The sequence below is a fragment of the Giraffa tippelskirchi genome, chromosome 10 (genome assembly GCF_054371585.1).
Source record: "Giraffa tippelskirchi isolate mGirTip1 chromosome 10, T2T-mGirTip1v1.2.pri, whole genome shotgun sequence".
NCBI classification, from domain to species: domain Eukaryota; kingdom Metazoa; phylum Chordata; class Mammalia; order Artiodactyla; family Giraffidae; genus Giraffa; species Giraffa tippelskirchi.
Genome location: NC_137284.1, coordinates 79,758,090 through 79,773,711, shown reverse-complemented (window position 1 = coordinate 79,773,711; position 15,622 = coordinate 79,758,090). Strand labels below are relative to the sequence as shown.

General features: G+C 41.2%; 1 protein-coding gene across 1 annotated transcript in view; it reads right to left on the bottom strand.

Moving 5' to 3' along the window:
- Window positions 1–3,001: 3,001 nt before the first annotated feature.
- The window catches only part of ABCB4 (ATP binding cassette subfamily B member 4), a 68,753-nt gene continuing 56,132 nt past the window's right edge, over window positions 3,002–15,622 (bottom strand). The window contains exons 22-26 of the mRNA XM_081536508.1: window positions 14,651–14,807; window positions 13,030–13,227; window positions 11,164–11,391; window positions 4,739–4,885; window positions 3,002–3,257 (exon numbers count right to left, since the gene is read on the bottom strand). Coding sequence (XP_081392634.1) covers window positions 3,054–3,257; window positions 4,739–4,885; window positions 11,164–11,391; window positions 13,030–13,227; window positions 14,651–14,807 — 934 coding nt within the window. The 3' untranslated portion in view covers window positions 3,002–3,053. The remainder of the gene's footprint in view (window positions 3,258–4,738; window positions 4,886–11,163; window positions 11,392–13,029; window positions 13,228–14,650; window positions 14,808–15,622) is intronic.

Genomic DNA, 15,622 nt, shown 5'->3' with positions numbered 1-15,622 from the left:
TTACAGCGCTGCCCGTACCAGGCAGGCAGGTGAGGCTGGAAAGTGTGAGACAGCCTCACGCCTGCCTGGCGACATGGTGGCTGGGACTTGTCTGCATGGTCTGTGATCATTGAGGATTCTAGCCTGGACTTCCGAACTGGGCAGTGGGAATGGTCTAGTAGGGAAGGGTGGAAGTTGAAAGACCTCTTGAGGCCTAGGCTCTGAAGTCACGTTGAAGTCACATGATGTCCCTTTTGTGCACACTTGGCCGGAATGAGTTACCAGAGCAGCCCAGGATCAAGTGGAGGAGGAAAAAGGTTTTGTCTCACAGTAAGAGGAGCAGCAAATTTGTAAATGATTTGGTAAATGTAAATGAGTGGGCACAAGAGGGCATGGTTTATTGGGGGCCATTTTGTAGCAACCTACCACAAATGTTACGATACATTTAGTGCACTGGTTGTACAATATATATCCTTTTTTGGTTACATTTTCATAGGTTCTGGTTTTGATGACTGGTTGTCATTGTTATTTCTTTGTGAAAACATTCAGAGTTGGCCTCTATGGCATTTGATATATCCTTAAGAGTTAATATAGACTACAAAGATGAAATCTGAGTCAAGACCTTTATACTCACTAGTACAAGTGTTGACTTGATTGTCAGCACACTTAGAATCATTTGGTTGGTTTTTTTTCTCTTTTTTAAAAAAACATTTAATTGGGGGGAAATTGCTTTATAATGTGTTGGTTTCTGCAGTACAACAACGTGAATCAGCCATAAGTATACCTATATCACTTCCCTCCTGAGCTGCCTTCCTCTCCCCACATAGTGGTTGTACCAACTTACATTTTCACCAACAGTATAGGAAGGTTCCCTTTTCTCTACACCCTTTCCAGTATTTGTTATCTGTAGAGTTCTTAATGGCCATTCTGACTGATGTGAGGTGATAGCTCATTCTAGTTTTGATTTGTATTTCTCTAATAATTAGCAATGTTGAGTGTATTTTCATATGCCTGTTGGCAATCTGTATGTCTTCTTTGGAGAAATGTTTAGAACTTCTGGCCATTTTTTGATTGGGTTGTTTGTTTACCGAGTTGTAGAGCTGTATATTTTGGAAATCAGTCCCTAGTTGGTCACATCATTTGTATATATTTTCTCCCATTCTGTAAAAGCTTGTAAGTTTGATTAGGTCCATTTGTTTATTTTTGTTATTATTTCTGCTGCCTTGGGAAACTGACCTAGAAAACACTGGTATGGGGACTTCCCGAGTGGTCCAGTGGCTAAGACTCCATGCTCCCAATGCAAGGGAGCCCAGGTTCAATCCCTGGTTGAGGAACTAGATCCCACATGCTGCAACTAAAGATCCTGCATGCCACAATGAAGATAGAAGATCCCATGTGCCACAACTAAGACTTGGTGCAGCCAAAAAAAAAAAAAAAATTGGTATGAATTATGTCAGAATGTTTTGCCTATGATCCCTTCTAGGGAGTCTCATGGTGTAATGTTTATGTTTGTCTTTAAGCCATTTTATTTTCACTTACAGTGTGAGGCAGTATTCTAACTTCATTGATTTACATGAAACTGTCCAGCTTTCCCAGTACCACTTGCTGAAAGAGACTATCTTTTCTCCATTGTATATTCTTGCTTCCTTTGTCAAAGATTAATTGACTGTAGGTGTGTGGTTTTACTTCTAGGCTGTCTGTCCTGTTCTATTTATCCATAGTCTGTTTTTGTGCCAATAACATGCTGTTTTGATTAGCTTTATGGTACTGTCTGAAGTCTGAGAGGGTTAGGCCTCCTGCTTTGTTCTTTTACTTCAGGAAAAGAATTGCTTTGGCAATTCTGTGTCTCTTAATGGTTTCATATGTATTTTAGGATTATTTTAGGTCTGTGGGAAATGTCATGAATAATTTGATAGGGATCAGATTACATCTTCAATCTACAGTTTTATATACCTAAACTTTTTACTTTCTTTTTTTTATTCATATATAGTTGATTTACAAGTTCCAGGTATACAGCAAAGTGATTACATTATTTTTATGTCTAGTTTTGAGATTCTTTTCCATTATAGATTATTTCAAGATATTGAATACTGTTCCCTGTGCTATACAGCAGGTCCTTGATGTTTATTTTTATATATAGTAGTGTGTTTCTGTTGATCCCAGATTCCAAATTTATCCCTCTTCCCCTTTCACTATCTCTGAGTCTTTTCCTGTTTTGTTAATAAGTTCATTTGTATAATTTTTTTTAGATTCCATATATAAGTGATATTATATGGCATTTGTCTGAGAAACATTTAGTTAAGATTATGACTGATTTTATTTAGATAATCTCTAGGTCCATCTGTGATGCTGCAAATGGTGTTACTTCTTTTTTTATGGTTAGTAATATTCTCTCCATATATTTTTGGTAACTCAGAGCCAGGCTTTTTTCATACTGCATCAAGGCAGATGTTACTTTTAACAACTAAATTTCAAAATCTGTAATATCCAACCACAAATTGGATGTTCCAAATTGGAATAAGATATACCTATGTTTCCAGTAGTCATGTATGGATGTGAGTTCCATGGATATGAGAGTTGGACTGTGAAGAAACCTGAGAGCCGAAGAATTGATGCTTTTGAACTGTGGTCTTGGAGAAGACTCTTGAGAGTCCCTTGGACTGCAAGGAAATCCAACCAGTCCATCCTAAGGAGACCAGTCCTGGGTGTTCACTGGTAGGACCGATGTTGAAGCTGGAACTCCAGTACTTTGGCCACCTGATGCAAAGAGCTGACTCATTTGAAATGACCCTGAGGCTGGGAAAGATCGAGGGCAGGAGGAGAAGGGGACGACAGAGGATGAGATGGCTGGATGGCATCACTGACTCAATGGACATGGGTTTGGGTGGACTCCAGGAGTTGGTGATGAACAGGGAGGCTTGGTGTGCTGCGATTCATGGGGTCGCAAAGAGTCAGACATGACTGAGCGACTGAACTGAACTGAATACCTATGTTTTATGGTAACTTATAAAAAGTCTCTAAATCAGAAAAAGTTGTGGGAATTTATTTTTAAGATACACTATAACAAGAGTTCATCAGTTCTGTGTCCCAGCCTGGACACTGACCATAGAGAAATAGATGCCTCGCTGTGCCAGCAGCTGCTGGTGTGTGCCATGCTCCCTGACTCTGCCATTCTCAATCACCACAATCAGGTCTGCGCTCTGGATGGTGGACAGGCGGTGAGCGATCACGATGCAGGTGCGGCCTTCTCGGGCTTTGTCCAGGGCTTCTTGGACAACCTATTAATAAATCAGAACAGAAGCCTTACCTTAAAAATTATAGAAATAAGTTTTAAAACTAAAGGAAATCCAAGTATTTTACCATCTGTACAAAAGAAAGTTACCTTTCATTTATTTCTTGTGTCATCTTTGAATTTTTAGCTTTATGTATTGAGTTTTACATAGTCCTTCTTGCATACAGTTATGTTCTTTATTTAGTTTGAGAATCCATTTTTATTATAATCTTCAAAAGTCTTTAAATTTTCTAACCAGTCACAAAATAATTTTAACTGCTTCAATTTTGAGTGTTTTATTTCCCAGTTTTTCCAGTTAATATGCTAAAGCATTCAAACAAGATGCAATAAAAGTACTTTTTGTGTGTAAAATGTAATCATTTTAGAAAATTTGGAAAATGCTGGAAGGAAGGGATGAAATAAAAATATTTTACCTCAAAATAACTGCTGTCTACATTTGTTTACTTTTTTCTGTGCTTACCTTTTAAAAATTATATTGAAATATAGTTTACAATGGTGTGTTAGTTTCATGTATGCAGCAAAGTGATTCAGTTACATATATCCTTTTTCATATTTTCCTCTATAGATTATTACAAAATGTTGAATAAAATGCCTATACTATATAGTAGGTTCTTGGTTATCTATTTTATATATAGTAGCATATATATTTTAAAATAAGACTCCTAATTTATCCCTCCCCTCTTTGATAACCATAAGTTTGTTTTCTATGTCTATGAGTCTTTCTGTTTTGCAAATAAGTTCTTTTGTATTATTTTTTAGATTCCACATTTGCATGATATCATAATAGTATTTCTTTCTCTGACTGACTTCACTTAGTACGGTAACCTCTAGGTCCCTCCATGTTGCTGCAAATAGCATTATTTCATTCTTTTTATGGTTTATTAGTCCATTGTTTATATGTGCCACACCTTTATCCATTCCTCTGTCACTGGGCATTTAGGTGCCTCCATGTCTTGGCTATTTAAACAGGGCTGCAGAGAACACTGGGATGCATGTATCCTTTCAAACCAAGATTTTTTCCAGATACATGCCCAGGAGTGGGACTGCTGGATGATATGCTAACTTTACTTTTAGTTTTCTGAGGAACCTCTATACTGTTCTCCATTGTGGCTGTCTGAGTTTACATTCACCACCAGTGTGGGAGGGTTCCTTTTTTCCACACCCTCTCCAGCATTTATTTGTAGACTTTTTGATGATAGCCATTCTGACTGGTATGAGGTGATACGTCACTATAGATTTGATTTGCATTTCTCTAATAATTAGTGATGTTGAACATCTTTTCATGTGTTTGTTAGCCATCTGTATGTCTTCTTTGTAGAATATCTAGGACTTCTGTCCAGTTTTTTTTTTTTTTTTGCCAGAGTTCTTTAAAAATACTGAGCTGTTTGTGTTTATTTTTTTCATGATTGACTGCATGAAAAAGTTTTGTTTTATAAATTAAATGGGACATGAAGTGGGAGGCCATACCTTCTCACTTTCAGTATCCAGTGCTGATGTAGCTTCATCCAGCAGTAGGATGCGGGGGTGTCGGATGAGGGCTCGGGCAATAGCAATCCTCTGTTTCTGTCCCCCGGAAAGCTGAGTCCCCTTGTCTCCCACTCTTGTTTTATATTTCTGCAAGTTAGCCATTAATAAAGTTAGTAAAGTTCTAGTTTAGAAAAGTCCAGTAACACTGAAGAAGCTGAACTTGAACGGTTCTATGAAGACCTACAAGACCTTTTAGAACTAACACCCAAAAAAGACGTCCTTTTCATTACAGGGGACTGGAATGCAAAAGTAGGAAGTCAGGAAACACCTGGCATAACAGGCACATTTGGCCTTGGAGTACAGAATGAAGCAGGGCAAAGGCTAATAAAGTTCTGCCAAGAGAACGCGCTGGTCATAGCAAACACCCTCTTCCAACAACACAAGAGAAGACTCTACATATGGACATCACCAGATGGTCAACACCGAAATCAGGTTGATTATAGTCTTTGCAGCCAAAGATGGAGAAGCTCTATACAGTCAGCAAAAACAAGACTGGGTGCTGACTGTGGCTCAGATCATGAACTCCTTATTGCCAAATTCAGACTTAAATTGAAGAAAGTAGGGAAAACCACTAGACCATTCAGGTATGACCTTAATCAAATCTGTTATGATTATACAGTGGAAGTGAGAAATAGACTTAAGGGACTAGATCTGATAGAGTGCCTGATGAACTATGGACAGAGGTTCGTGACATTGTACAGGAGACAGGGATCAAGACCATCCCCATGGAAAAGAAATGCAAAAAAGCAAAATGGCTGTCTGAGGAGGCCTTACAAATAGCTGTGAAAAGAAGAGAAGCGAAAAGCAAAGGAGAAAAGGAAAGATATTCCCATCTGAATGCAGAGTTCCAAAGAATAGCAAGGAGAGATAAGAAAGCCTTCCTCAGTGATCAGTGCAAAGAAATAGAGGAAAACAACAGATTGGGAAAGACTAGAGATCTCTTCAAGAAAATTAGAGATGCCAAGGGAACATTTCATGCAAAGATGGGCTCGATAAAGGACAGAAATGGTATGGACCTAACAGAAGCAGAAGATATTAAGAAGAAGTGGCAAGAACACACAGAAGAACTGTACAAAAAAGATCTTCATGACCCAGATAATCACGATGGTGTGATCACTCACCTAGAGCCAGACATGCTAGAATATGAAGTCAAGTGGGCCTAAGAAAGCATCACTACGAACAAAGCTAGTGGAGGTGATGGACTTCCAGTTGAGCTATTTCAAATCCTCAAAGATGATGCTGTGAAAGTGCTGCACTCAATATGCCAGCAAATCTGGAAAACTCAGCAGTGGCCACAAGACTGGAAAAGGTCAGTTTTCGTTCCAATCCTAAAGAAAGGCAATGCCAAAGAATGCTCAAACTACAACACAATTGCACTCATTTCACACACTAGTAAAGTAATGCTCAAAATTCTCCAAGGTAGGCTTCAGCAATACGTGAACCACGAACTTCCAGATGTTCAAGCTGGTTTTAGAAAAGGCAGAGGAGCCAGAGATCAAATTGCCAACATCCACTGGATCATCGAAAAAGCAAGAGAGTTCCAGAAAAACATCTATTTCTGCTTTATTGACTATGCCAAAGCCTTTGACTGTGTGGATCACAATAAACTGTGGAAAATTCTGAAAGAGATGGGAATACCACACCATCTGACCTGTCTCTTGAGAAACCTGTATGCAGGTCAGGAAGCAACAGTTAGAACTGGACATGGAACAACAGACTGGTTCCAAATAGGGAAAGGAGTACGTCAAGGCTGTATATTGTCACCCTGCTTATTTAACTTATATGCAGAGTACATCATGAGAAACGCTGGGCTGGAAGAAGCACAAGATGGAATCAAGATTGCTGGGAGAAATAGCAATAACCTCAGATATGCAGATGACACCACCCTTATGGCAGAAAGTGAAGAAGAACTAAAGAGCCTCTTGATGAAAGTGAAAGAGGAGAGTGAAAAAGTTGGCTTAAAGCTCAACGTTCAGAAAACTAAGATCATGGCATCTGTCCCATCACTTCATGGGAAGTAGATGGGGAAACAGTGGAAACAGTGTCAGACTTTATTTTTTTGGGCTCCAAAATCACTGCAGGTGGTGATTGCAGCCATGAAATTAAAAGATGCTTACTCCTTGGAAGGAAGGTTATGACCAACCTAGATAGCATATTTAAAAGCAGAGACATTACTTTGCCAACAAAGGTCCACGTAGCCAAGACTATGGTTTTTCCAGTGGTCATGTATGGATGTGAGAGTTGGACGGTGAAGAAAGCTGAGCGCCGAAGAATTGATGCTTTTGAACTGTGGTGTTGGAGAAGGCTCTTGAGAGTCCTTTGGACTGCAAGGAGATCCAACCAGTCCATCCTAAAGGAGATCAGTCCTGAGTGTTCATTGGAAGGACTGATGTTGAAGTTGAAACTCCAATACTTTGGCCACCTCATGTGAAGAGTTGACTCATTGGAAAAGACCCTAATGCTGGGAAGGATTGGGGGCAGGAGGAGAAGGGGACGACAGAGGATGAGATGGCTGGATGGCACCACCGACTTGATGGACGTGAGTTTGAGTGGACTCCAGGAGTTGGTGATGGACAGGGAGGCCTGGCGTGCTGCGATTCATGGAGTCGCAGAGAGTCAGACACGACTGAGCGACTGAACTGAACTGAATAGTATATTGAATAAACTTTTACTTCTTAACAGTTCTAATTATAGGAAAAAATACTTAATAATAAAGTTTCTATAACAACTACCAAGTTGTGTATTTACTTTTTTTTAACATGACATTCAAAATCAAACTAGAATGTTAATGATCTTATTTTTCATTTCATATCATATTCCTGCAACAAATTGTCCAACTCCTATCATTATTTCAACATCAGTTCCCTTCTCCAGGAGATCTTTCCAACCCAGGGATTGAAGTCTCTTGCATTGCATGGGCTTCCCTGGTGGCTCGACGGTAAAAAATCTGCCTGCAATGCAAGAGACCTGAGTTCCATCCTGAGGTCGGAAGATCCCCTGGAGAAGGGAATGGCTACCCACTCCAGTATTCTTGCCTGGAGAATTCCATGGACAGAGGAGCTTGGTGGGCTACAGCCCATGTGGTCACAAAGAGTCGGACACAATAGAGCAACTAACACTTTCTTTCACTCCTGCATTGCAGGCAGATTCTGTACCATCTCAGCTACCAGGGAAGCCTCATCTGCTGTCACTGGAGTCCTAAAATGGTTACATGTCAATGTTCAACATTTTTAATTTAAAATATTCACGTGATCCACACAGAGCCTAATTTATTCTTTTTTAAATTCATTCATTAACTTAAATACTTACTGACTACCTGTTATGGTAGAACTCTGGGAAGTATAAAAATGAATCTGCCTCTGTTCTTACCCTTAAGGAATTTGTAATCAAGAGAAAAAAATACATACATAGCACGCAATATAAGATTAAATTACTTGTAACAGAAAATTGTGTCACTGAATTCTTACCTTAGTTTTCAAATCCGTACTGATCTCACTGCAATTTGGCTATAGTCACAGCAGCTAAAGTAAAGTGAAGTCACTCAGTCGTGTCTGACTCTTTGCGACCCCATGGACTGTAGCTTACCAGGCTCCTCTGTCCACGGCATTTTCCAGGCAAGAGTACTGGAATGGGCTGCTGTTTCCTTCTCCAGGGGATCTTCCCAACCCAGGGATCAAACCCAGGTCTCCCACATTGCAGACAGGCGCTTTGCCATCTGAGCCACCAGGGAATCCCCAAGGTTGTGCTGCCTGCCTGTCGGGGACTCGCACCCTGGTTTCCCGTGTGACAGGCGGGGATACTCACCACTATACTAATGAGGACAGCAGCTAACAGGTATATATACTATATATATCCATATATACTACATATACACTATATACTAACAAGGATAGCAGCTAAATGAGGTAATAAATAGGGAGTGTTGGGGACTGGAAATTGGAGAGTACAGATCCTCTCCAAAGAAATAAAACGTAAAGAAAAACAGCCTTATGACAAAATTAACTCAAAGTGGAGCATGAAATTAAAACTAAATTGTAAAACCATAAATTTAGAAAATAGTGGAGAAAATCTTTAGGACCAAGGCCTAGACAAAGGGTTCTCAGACTTGACATCAAAAGCACAATCTGTAAAAGGAAATAAATGATGAACTGGGACCTCATCAAAATTAAAAACTTAAGCTTTGCAAAAGACCCTGTTAAAAGGATGAAAAAAAATAAGCTACAAATTGGGAGTAAATATTTGCAAACTACATTTCCAACAAAGGACTTACTAGTAAGTAGAACATATACTTACTAAAAAAAAATCTGTCAACACTCAACAGTAAAAAACAATCCAATTAGAAAATAGGCAAAATACATGACAAGACATTTCATCACAGAGGAAATACAGATGGCAAATAACTATATAAAAAATGTTCAACATCCTCTGCCATTAGGAAATGCAAATTAAAATCACAATAAGATATCGCTGTGTACCTATCAGGATGGTAAAAAACAGTTGCAACAGCAAATGCTGGCAAAGATTCAAAGAAACTATATCCCTCATCCCTGCTGGTGGGAATGTGAAATGGCAACACCACTTTAGAAGACTGTTTAGCCATTTTTTATCAAATTAAACAACCAATCACTATATGGTCTAGCAGTTATACTCCTGGGCATTTATCCCAGAGAAATAAAATTCAGGTTCACACTAAAACCTGTACACAAATATTTATAGCAGCTTTACTCCTAAAAGCCCAACTGGAAACAATCTCAATACACTTCAATAGGTGACTAGTTTAAAAAGGTGCAGGTCATAGGGTAGCTCTAGTTTAGGGAACCACCATGTTCTCCATAGTGGCTGCACCAACTTACATTCCCACCAACAGTGATAGGAGTGTTCTCTTTTCTCTGAAAAACAGAAAGAGAGTTACAGATGTAGAAAACAAAGATGGTTACCAGGGAGGAATGGGGAGGAGGATGTTAAGTTAGGAGACTGGGATTGACAGATACACTCCACTATATATGTAAAAGAACTAATTATGACTGTAGCACATGGAACTCTGCTCAATACTCTGTAATGGCCTCTATGGGAAAAGAATCTTAAAATTAAGTGTATGTGGAAACACACATATACATAATATATAATCATATATATATATATATGTGGAGAAAGCAATGGCACCCCACTCCAGTACTCTTGCCTGGAAAATCCCATGGACAGAGGAGCCTAGTAGGCTACAGTCCATGGGGTCGCTAAGAGTCAGACACGACTGAGCGACTTCACTTCCACTTTTCCCTTTCATGCACTGGAGAAGGAAATGGCAACCCACTCCAGTATTCTTGCCTGGAGAATCCCAGGGATGGCGGAGCCTGGTAGGCTGCCGTCTGTGGGGTCGCACAGAGTCGGACACAACTGAAGTGACTTAGCAGCAGCAGCAGCATATATATATACGATTCACTTTGTGTATACCTGAAACTAACACAACATTATAAACCAACTATACCCCAATAAAAAGTTTTAAAAGCTGTAGGCCATCCAGACCATATATCCATCTGATTCAGTAATAAAAAGGCATGAACTACAGTTAACACACAAGAGCTTCCGGGAATTACGCTGAGTGAAAATGCTAATCTCATGTGATTATATACTGTACATGTCTTTATATAACATTCTGAAAGTATGACAGAAATGGAGAACAGTTATTTGTTGCCAGGGGTTGTGGAGAGTGAGGGTAAGGAGGAGGGGTGTGTCTACAGAAAGGTAACATGAGGAATCTGTGATGATGAAAACATTCCATATCCTGACTGGAGCAGTGGATGTGAGTCTACACATGCAATAAAAGTGAAAAAAACTAAATACACATGTATACAAATGCATAACTGGTGCATTTGTGAATACAAATACAAATGCAAAACCGGTGAATTCTGAATAACGTCAGTGGGCTGTGTCAAATTAGTATCATGGTTGCAATACTTTATCACTTTTGCAAGATGTCATTGGAGAAAACTAAGTTAAAGGTACATATGATCTCCATTTTCCTTACAACTGCACTGAATCTATAATTACCTCAAAATAAAATGTTTCATTAAAAAATAAAGTGCCATAAGGCATAAAGCAAACAGGACTACGGTCCAAATGCAGCCCACAACCAACAGTTTGAGGTGACTTAACAATCGCCTCATTTGCTTCCCACGACATTGGTACAAGATAAACACCATAGCTAATATTTCCATTTACCAATAAGGAAACTTGGTATCATGGACTTGAGTGTGTAGCCCAAGGTCACAGTTCTAGCACACAGGCAAACTCTGGGACTTGCTGGAGGAGGAACAGAGTCTTGCAGTTGATTCCGACCTCATCCAGGAAGTCACCAGCTCACTTACGTGGGGCAAGGTCTCAATGAAAGGATGGATGTTGGCTGCTTTGGCTGCGCTCACAATTTCAGGCATGGTTACGGGCCGGCTGTTGTCCCCATAGGCAATGTTGTCGGCAATGCTGCAGTCAAACAGGATGGGCTCCTGGGATACGATTCCAAGTTGGGCTCTGAGCCACTGGATGTTGAGCTTCTTGGCTTCATGACCATCTAGGAGCTGAAAACCAGACCCCACAAACTGTAAGAAGGACTTAAACAAAAATAAACCTGAACAGTATGTGACTAAGAGGACTGTGGCACATGGACGTTGGCAGCTTGTGAAATACCAGCCTCACAGCCTGTAAGCTCTTACACTGTAAGAGCCTGTAAGACCCACACGGCCAACAAAAAGATTTTTTTTTTTATGGTGATTCAGCCATCCCTTTCTTGTTCTACCAGGCAAAAACGGTAGCACATTTGGCCCTGTCTTTCCACATTACTCTCTCTGTTCCTGTCTGCCTTCATCCAGGCAAGTGTACCATCCTCTGCCTTCATCACAATATTGTAATTAGCCTCAAATTAAAATTAATTAATTAATTTAAAAAAAGAAGCAAGCAATTCAGTGTCCTACTCGTATCTGCTGTCACCTGAACAGCTCTGACTTTTCACCTTGACGCTGTGCCCCTTCTCCAGGCACACCAGGAAGAAAAGCAGATCAGCAGCAGGGCCCCACATTCTGAAAGCTGGTTATCTCCTGTTTTACCCACCTCACCTCTCTTTCCCCTGGGAACTAGCAGTCTTCACCTACCCTCACTGTTGGCTAAGATGGCAAAGAATCTGCCTGCCAATGCAGGAGACGGGATCCTGCAGTCCCGATCCCTGGGTTGGGAAGATCCCCTGGAGAAGGGAATGGGAAGCCACTCCAGTATTCTATCCTAGAAAATTCCATGGACAGAGGAACCTGGTGGGCTACAGTCTACGGGGTCAGAGTCGGACAGAACTGAGTGACTAACTCACAAGGACAAGAGTTCAACTGAAAGTGGACAAGCTCAAGAGTAGTATCTTTATCTTTGGTGGTGGTTTTATTTTTTGTTTGCTGGAAGCAGGAGGCCTGATGCTTCTAGAGGAGACTTGTGATGTGCTAAGTGAGGATACAGCTTCCACAGTGCAAAGGACATGAAGAAATACACACAAGTCCAACTAGTCTAAGAAATCCCCACCAGAAGATTAGCACGGCATACCTGCAGAGCACTGTTGAGCTGGTTTGCCCATATTCATATCTTCATAGTAATTGTAATAGTGGAAATGTAAGATTTCCCCCCAAGAAACAACTCAAGAAGGTTTAACATTCTGGTGACTGTCTACATTGGGGTTGGCTCCCTGGGCCAGGTCAATGGGTACCATCCCAAGGTAATGGGAGACGCAGGCATTATTGGTAAGAGCCACACTTCTGCTCAAAGAGGGCCAGGGGCTAGATACCAACAACATCAATGCTAAAAGCCAAATGTGAGGGGCCTGGAGGTAAGGATCAAAGAGAGCCTCAAGTTCAGGGTTAGAGAGACGGCCAAGCAGAAGGGAGGGGAGGGAGTCCTGGGAGTCTGCTCAGAACTCTGATAGGAGTGTGTGGTTACCTTTATAACCCAGGGAGCGAGTGTGTGTTCACGTAGGGGGATCCAGCTGGTGCAAAGGGCCCAGGGCGGGGTAGAGATCAACTTCACATTCAGTCCTCTCTGAACTCCACTCAGTTCCAGATATTCTACCCAACTGTCCCCATATATTTGTCTGACTGTGGGTGCCAGTTTGGGATCCACAGAATGTGGTCATTTTTTCATTAAGATTGTAGGTCTTGTCTGATAGTGCCTTAAATCAGGTTACTGATCTCAGAAAGCACGCTCACCACTGTGCCAGCCAAGGGATCGTAGAACCGCTCCAGGAGCTGGACGACTGTGCTCTTCCCGCAGCCGCTGCTGCCCACCAGGGCCAGCGTCTGGCCCTTCTTCACCTCCAGGCTCAGCCCCCGAAGCACAGGCACGTTTGGCCGGGTAGGGTAGCTGAACACGACTTCATTAAGTGTCACATTCCCTTCAAACTTATCCTAAAAAATAGGTATGTTTATGTTGCTATTATAATTGGTTTGATAAATCATTGGAATAAAAAGTATAAATTCAAGGAAGCTTTAACAGACACTATAGCAGAGTAACATAAAATCCATGTTCAGTACAAGTAGTGGCACCAGTTAGTATTGGTAGCAAGTTGTTGTATATACAAAATGAAGATGGGAACCAGGGGTACAGGTTAGAGTAAAGAGAGTCATAGCGTTGTTGTCTAAACTTAAAATTTCTAGGTCACTGAAGACAAACATTTAGTGTTCCCAAACGATAATTTTGAAGCAGGAGCCAAGTCAACAGCTCAAGGCTCAAAGGCATGGGGATTTAGAGCAGTCTTGGTGGACAACCCTTAACTCAAGCCCTGTGGCCTCTTTCACTCACTCACTCGGCACAGTAATTTCATCAGAACAGGAGTCACATGATAAAGTCCCAAAAATGTTGCATAAGTGCCTATGTCTTTACCCATGCTGCTTCACATTAGAATGTGCAGTGGCTTGTATTATACAAAGAACATCTAGAACTAAGCTTGGACACAGTAAAGCTTTATCCCTCCTACTCTGAATAAAGTGGCCGTCTTACCATTTATAACACAGTCATTACACCAGGTGATGAAAGCCAAATTGCTAATGCAGTTACTCACAAAATTAAAGCCACATACCTTCCCTGCAGAAATGACTCACAATTTTGATGGAAATTATTTAGTTCTAGTACACCTGGATATTTTTTTTTTTTTTGGTGTGCTCAACTTCAGAATCCTTGCAACCCTCTGTGAAATTTGAAAATGCCAGGAAAGTTGGCTAAATATGATTAGCCCTGTAACTATCACAAAGCTAGTGAAGTCAATGTCAGCGTAATCACTACAAATTTATCCTGTGGTTACAATTGCCACTTGACATCTGCCTCTCATCTACAAGGGCTAAGCCACAAACTGCTGCAGCCGCTGACCTTCAACACCTCCTGAAAGGGGTTCAGGGCAGAGATCAGGAAGGAGGCACCCTGTGCTCTGGGAAAATACTGGCAGAACAGGCCTGCAGACGGAGATTTTCAGGAGAAAATTTTATGAACCCAGTTTCTTGCATCTTCTCATAACTAGAAAAGCACTAAAACTATTAGCAGAGACATCTGTTACTTGTGACTAGCAGAAAACCTCTGCCAAAATGTATGCCTGACGGCAGGTACCCCATTCAGTAAAATCAAATGGAACACTGACATTCCCCCCACCTCTTTGGAGCAGTCTCTCAGAGCTATCTTAGGTTCTGTCTCCCGGCTATTGTCCTCATTTTGCCCCAAATAAAACTTAACTGACAACTCTCACATTGTGCTTTTTTTCTTCCAGTCGACATGATCTAGCAGACAGAAAACCTTGAGGAAAAAATTAACCCAGTGCTCATGAGACAGCAAGGGACTCACAGGCCTCAGGCCTTCTTCACTGTGGCTGTCAATCAGAGGTTGTCTTTCAAACAGCTTGAATAAGTGGGCTGCAGACAGCTTGGCTTTAGCATAGTCTGGAGCAAAGGAACTAGCATGTCCTAGAGCCACGGCGCCCAACACAATCGCTGAGAACACCCTAGATGGAAGCAGAGGACGTTTGAAAATTAATTTGTATAAGAGCTGACTCATTGGCAAAGACCCTGATACTGGCAAAGACTGAAGGCAGGAGGAGAAGGGGATGACAGAGGATGAGATGGTTGGATGGCATCACTGACTCGATGGACATGAGCTTGAGCAAACCCTGGGAGACAGTGAAGGACAGAGAAGCCTGGCATGTGGCAGTCCATAGGGTCACAAAGAGTTGGACACAACTAAGCATGCTCTGACTTCCTTCAGGACTTCTCATTTCCCGGGTTTCATGGAACTTTGTAAAGTCCTTCTCTCTCCAGAAGTTGCTGATCAGAGAATTAGAGTTGTGACCTCAGGTAATTCTACTGATTAGCTGCATACCCTGTTTAGAGTTGGAACTGGAGCTCTGGGTGCTGAAGGGACTTGATCAGGACCAGATTAGGAGTGAGACTTCCTCCTGATTCTACAGCTCTGACCTGCAGACAGTGGCTTCTACACCCTCCACTCCCCATCTCTCCACTGGGCAAACGATAATCATCGGCACTATGCTTAAAGAATTCTTATTAGGCAAAATACGCCTTTACTACAAACATCTTTTCTCTTACAAGTAAAATATCTATTGCTACAACCCTCAAAAAGCAATCGTCTTAAGCTAAAGGTCTATTCTCCAGTTAAAAGAATGGATATGGATGATAACATCCAGGAAGAACTAAAGATGCTAAGATCGGTGTGTGCTTGCTTAGTCGTTCAGTCATGTCTGGTTCTTTGTGACCCCATAGCCCACCAGGCTCCTCTGTCCATGGGATTCTCAAGGCAAGAATA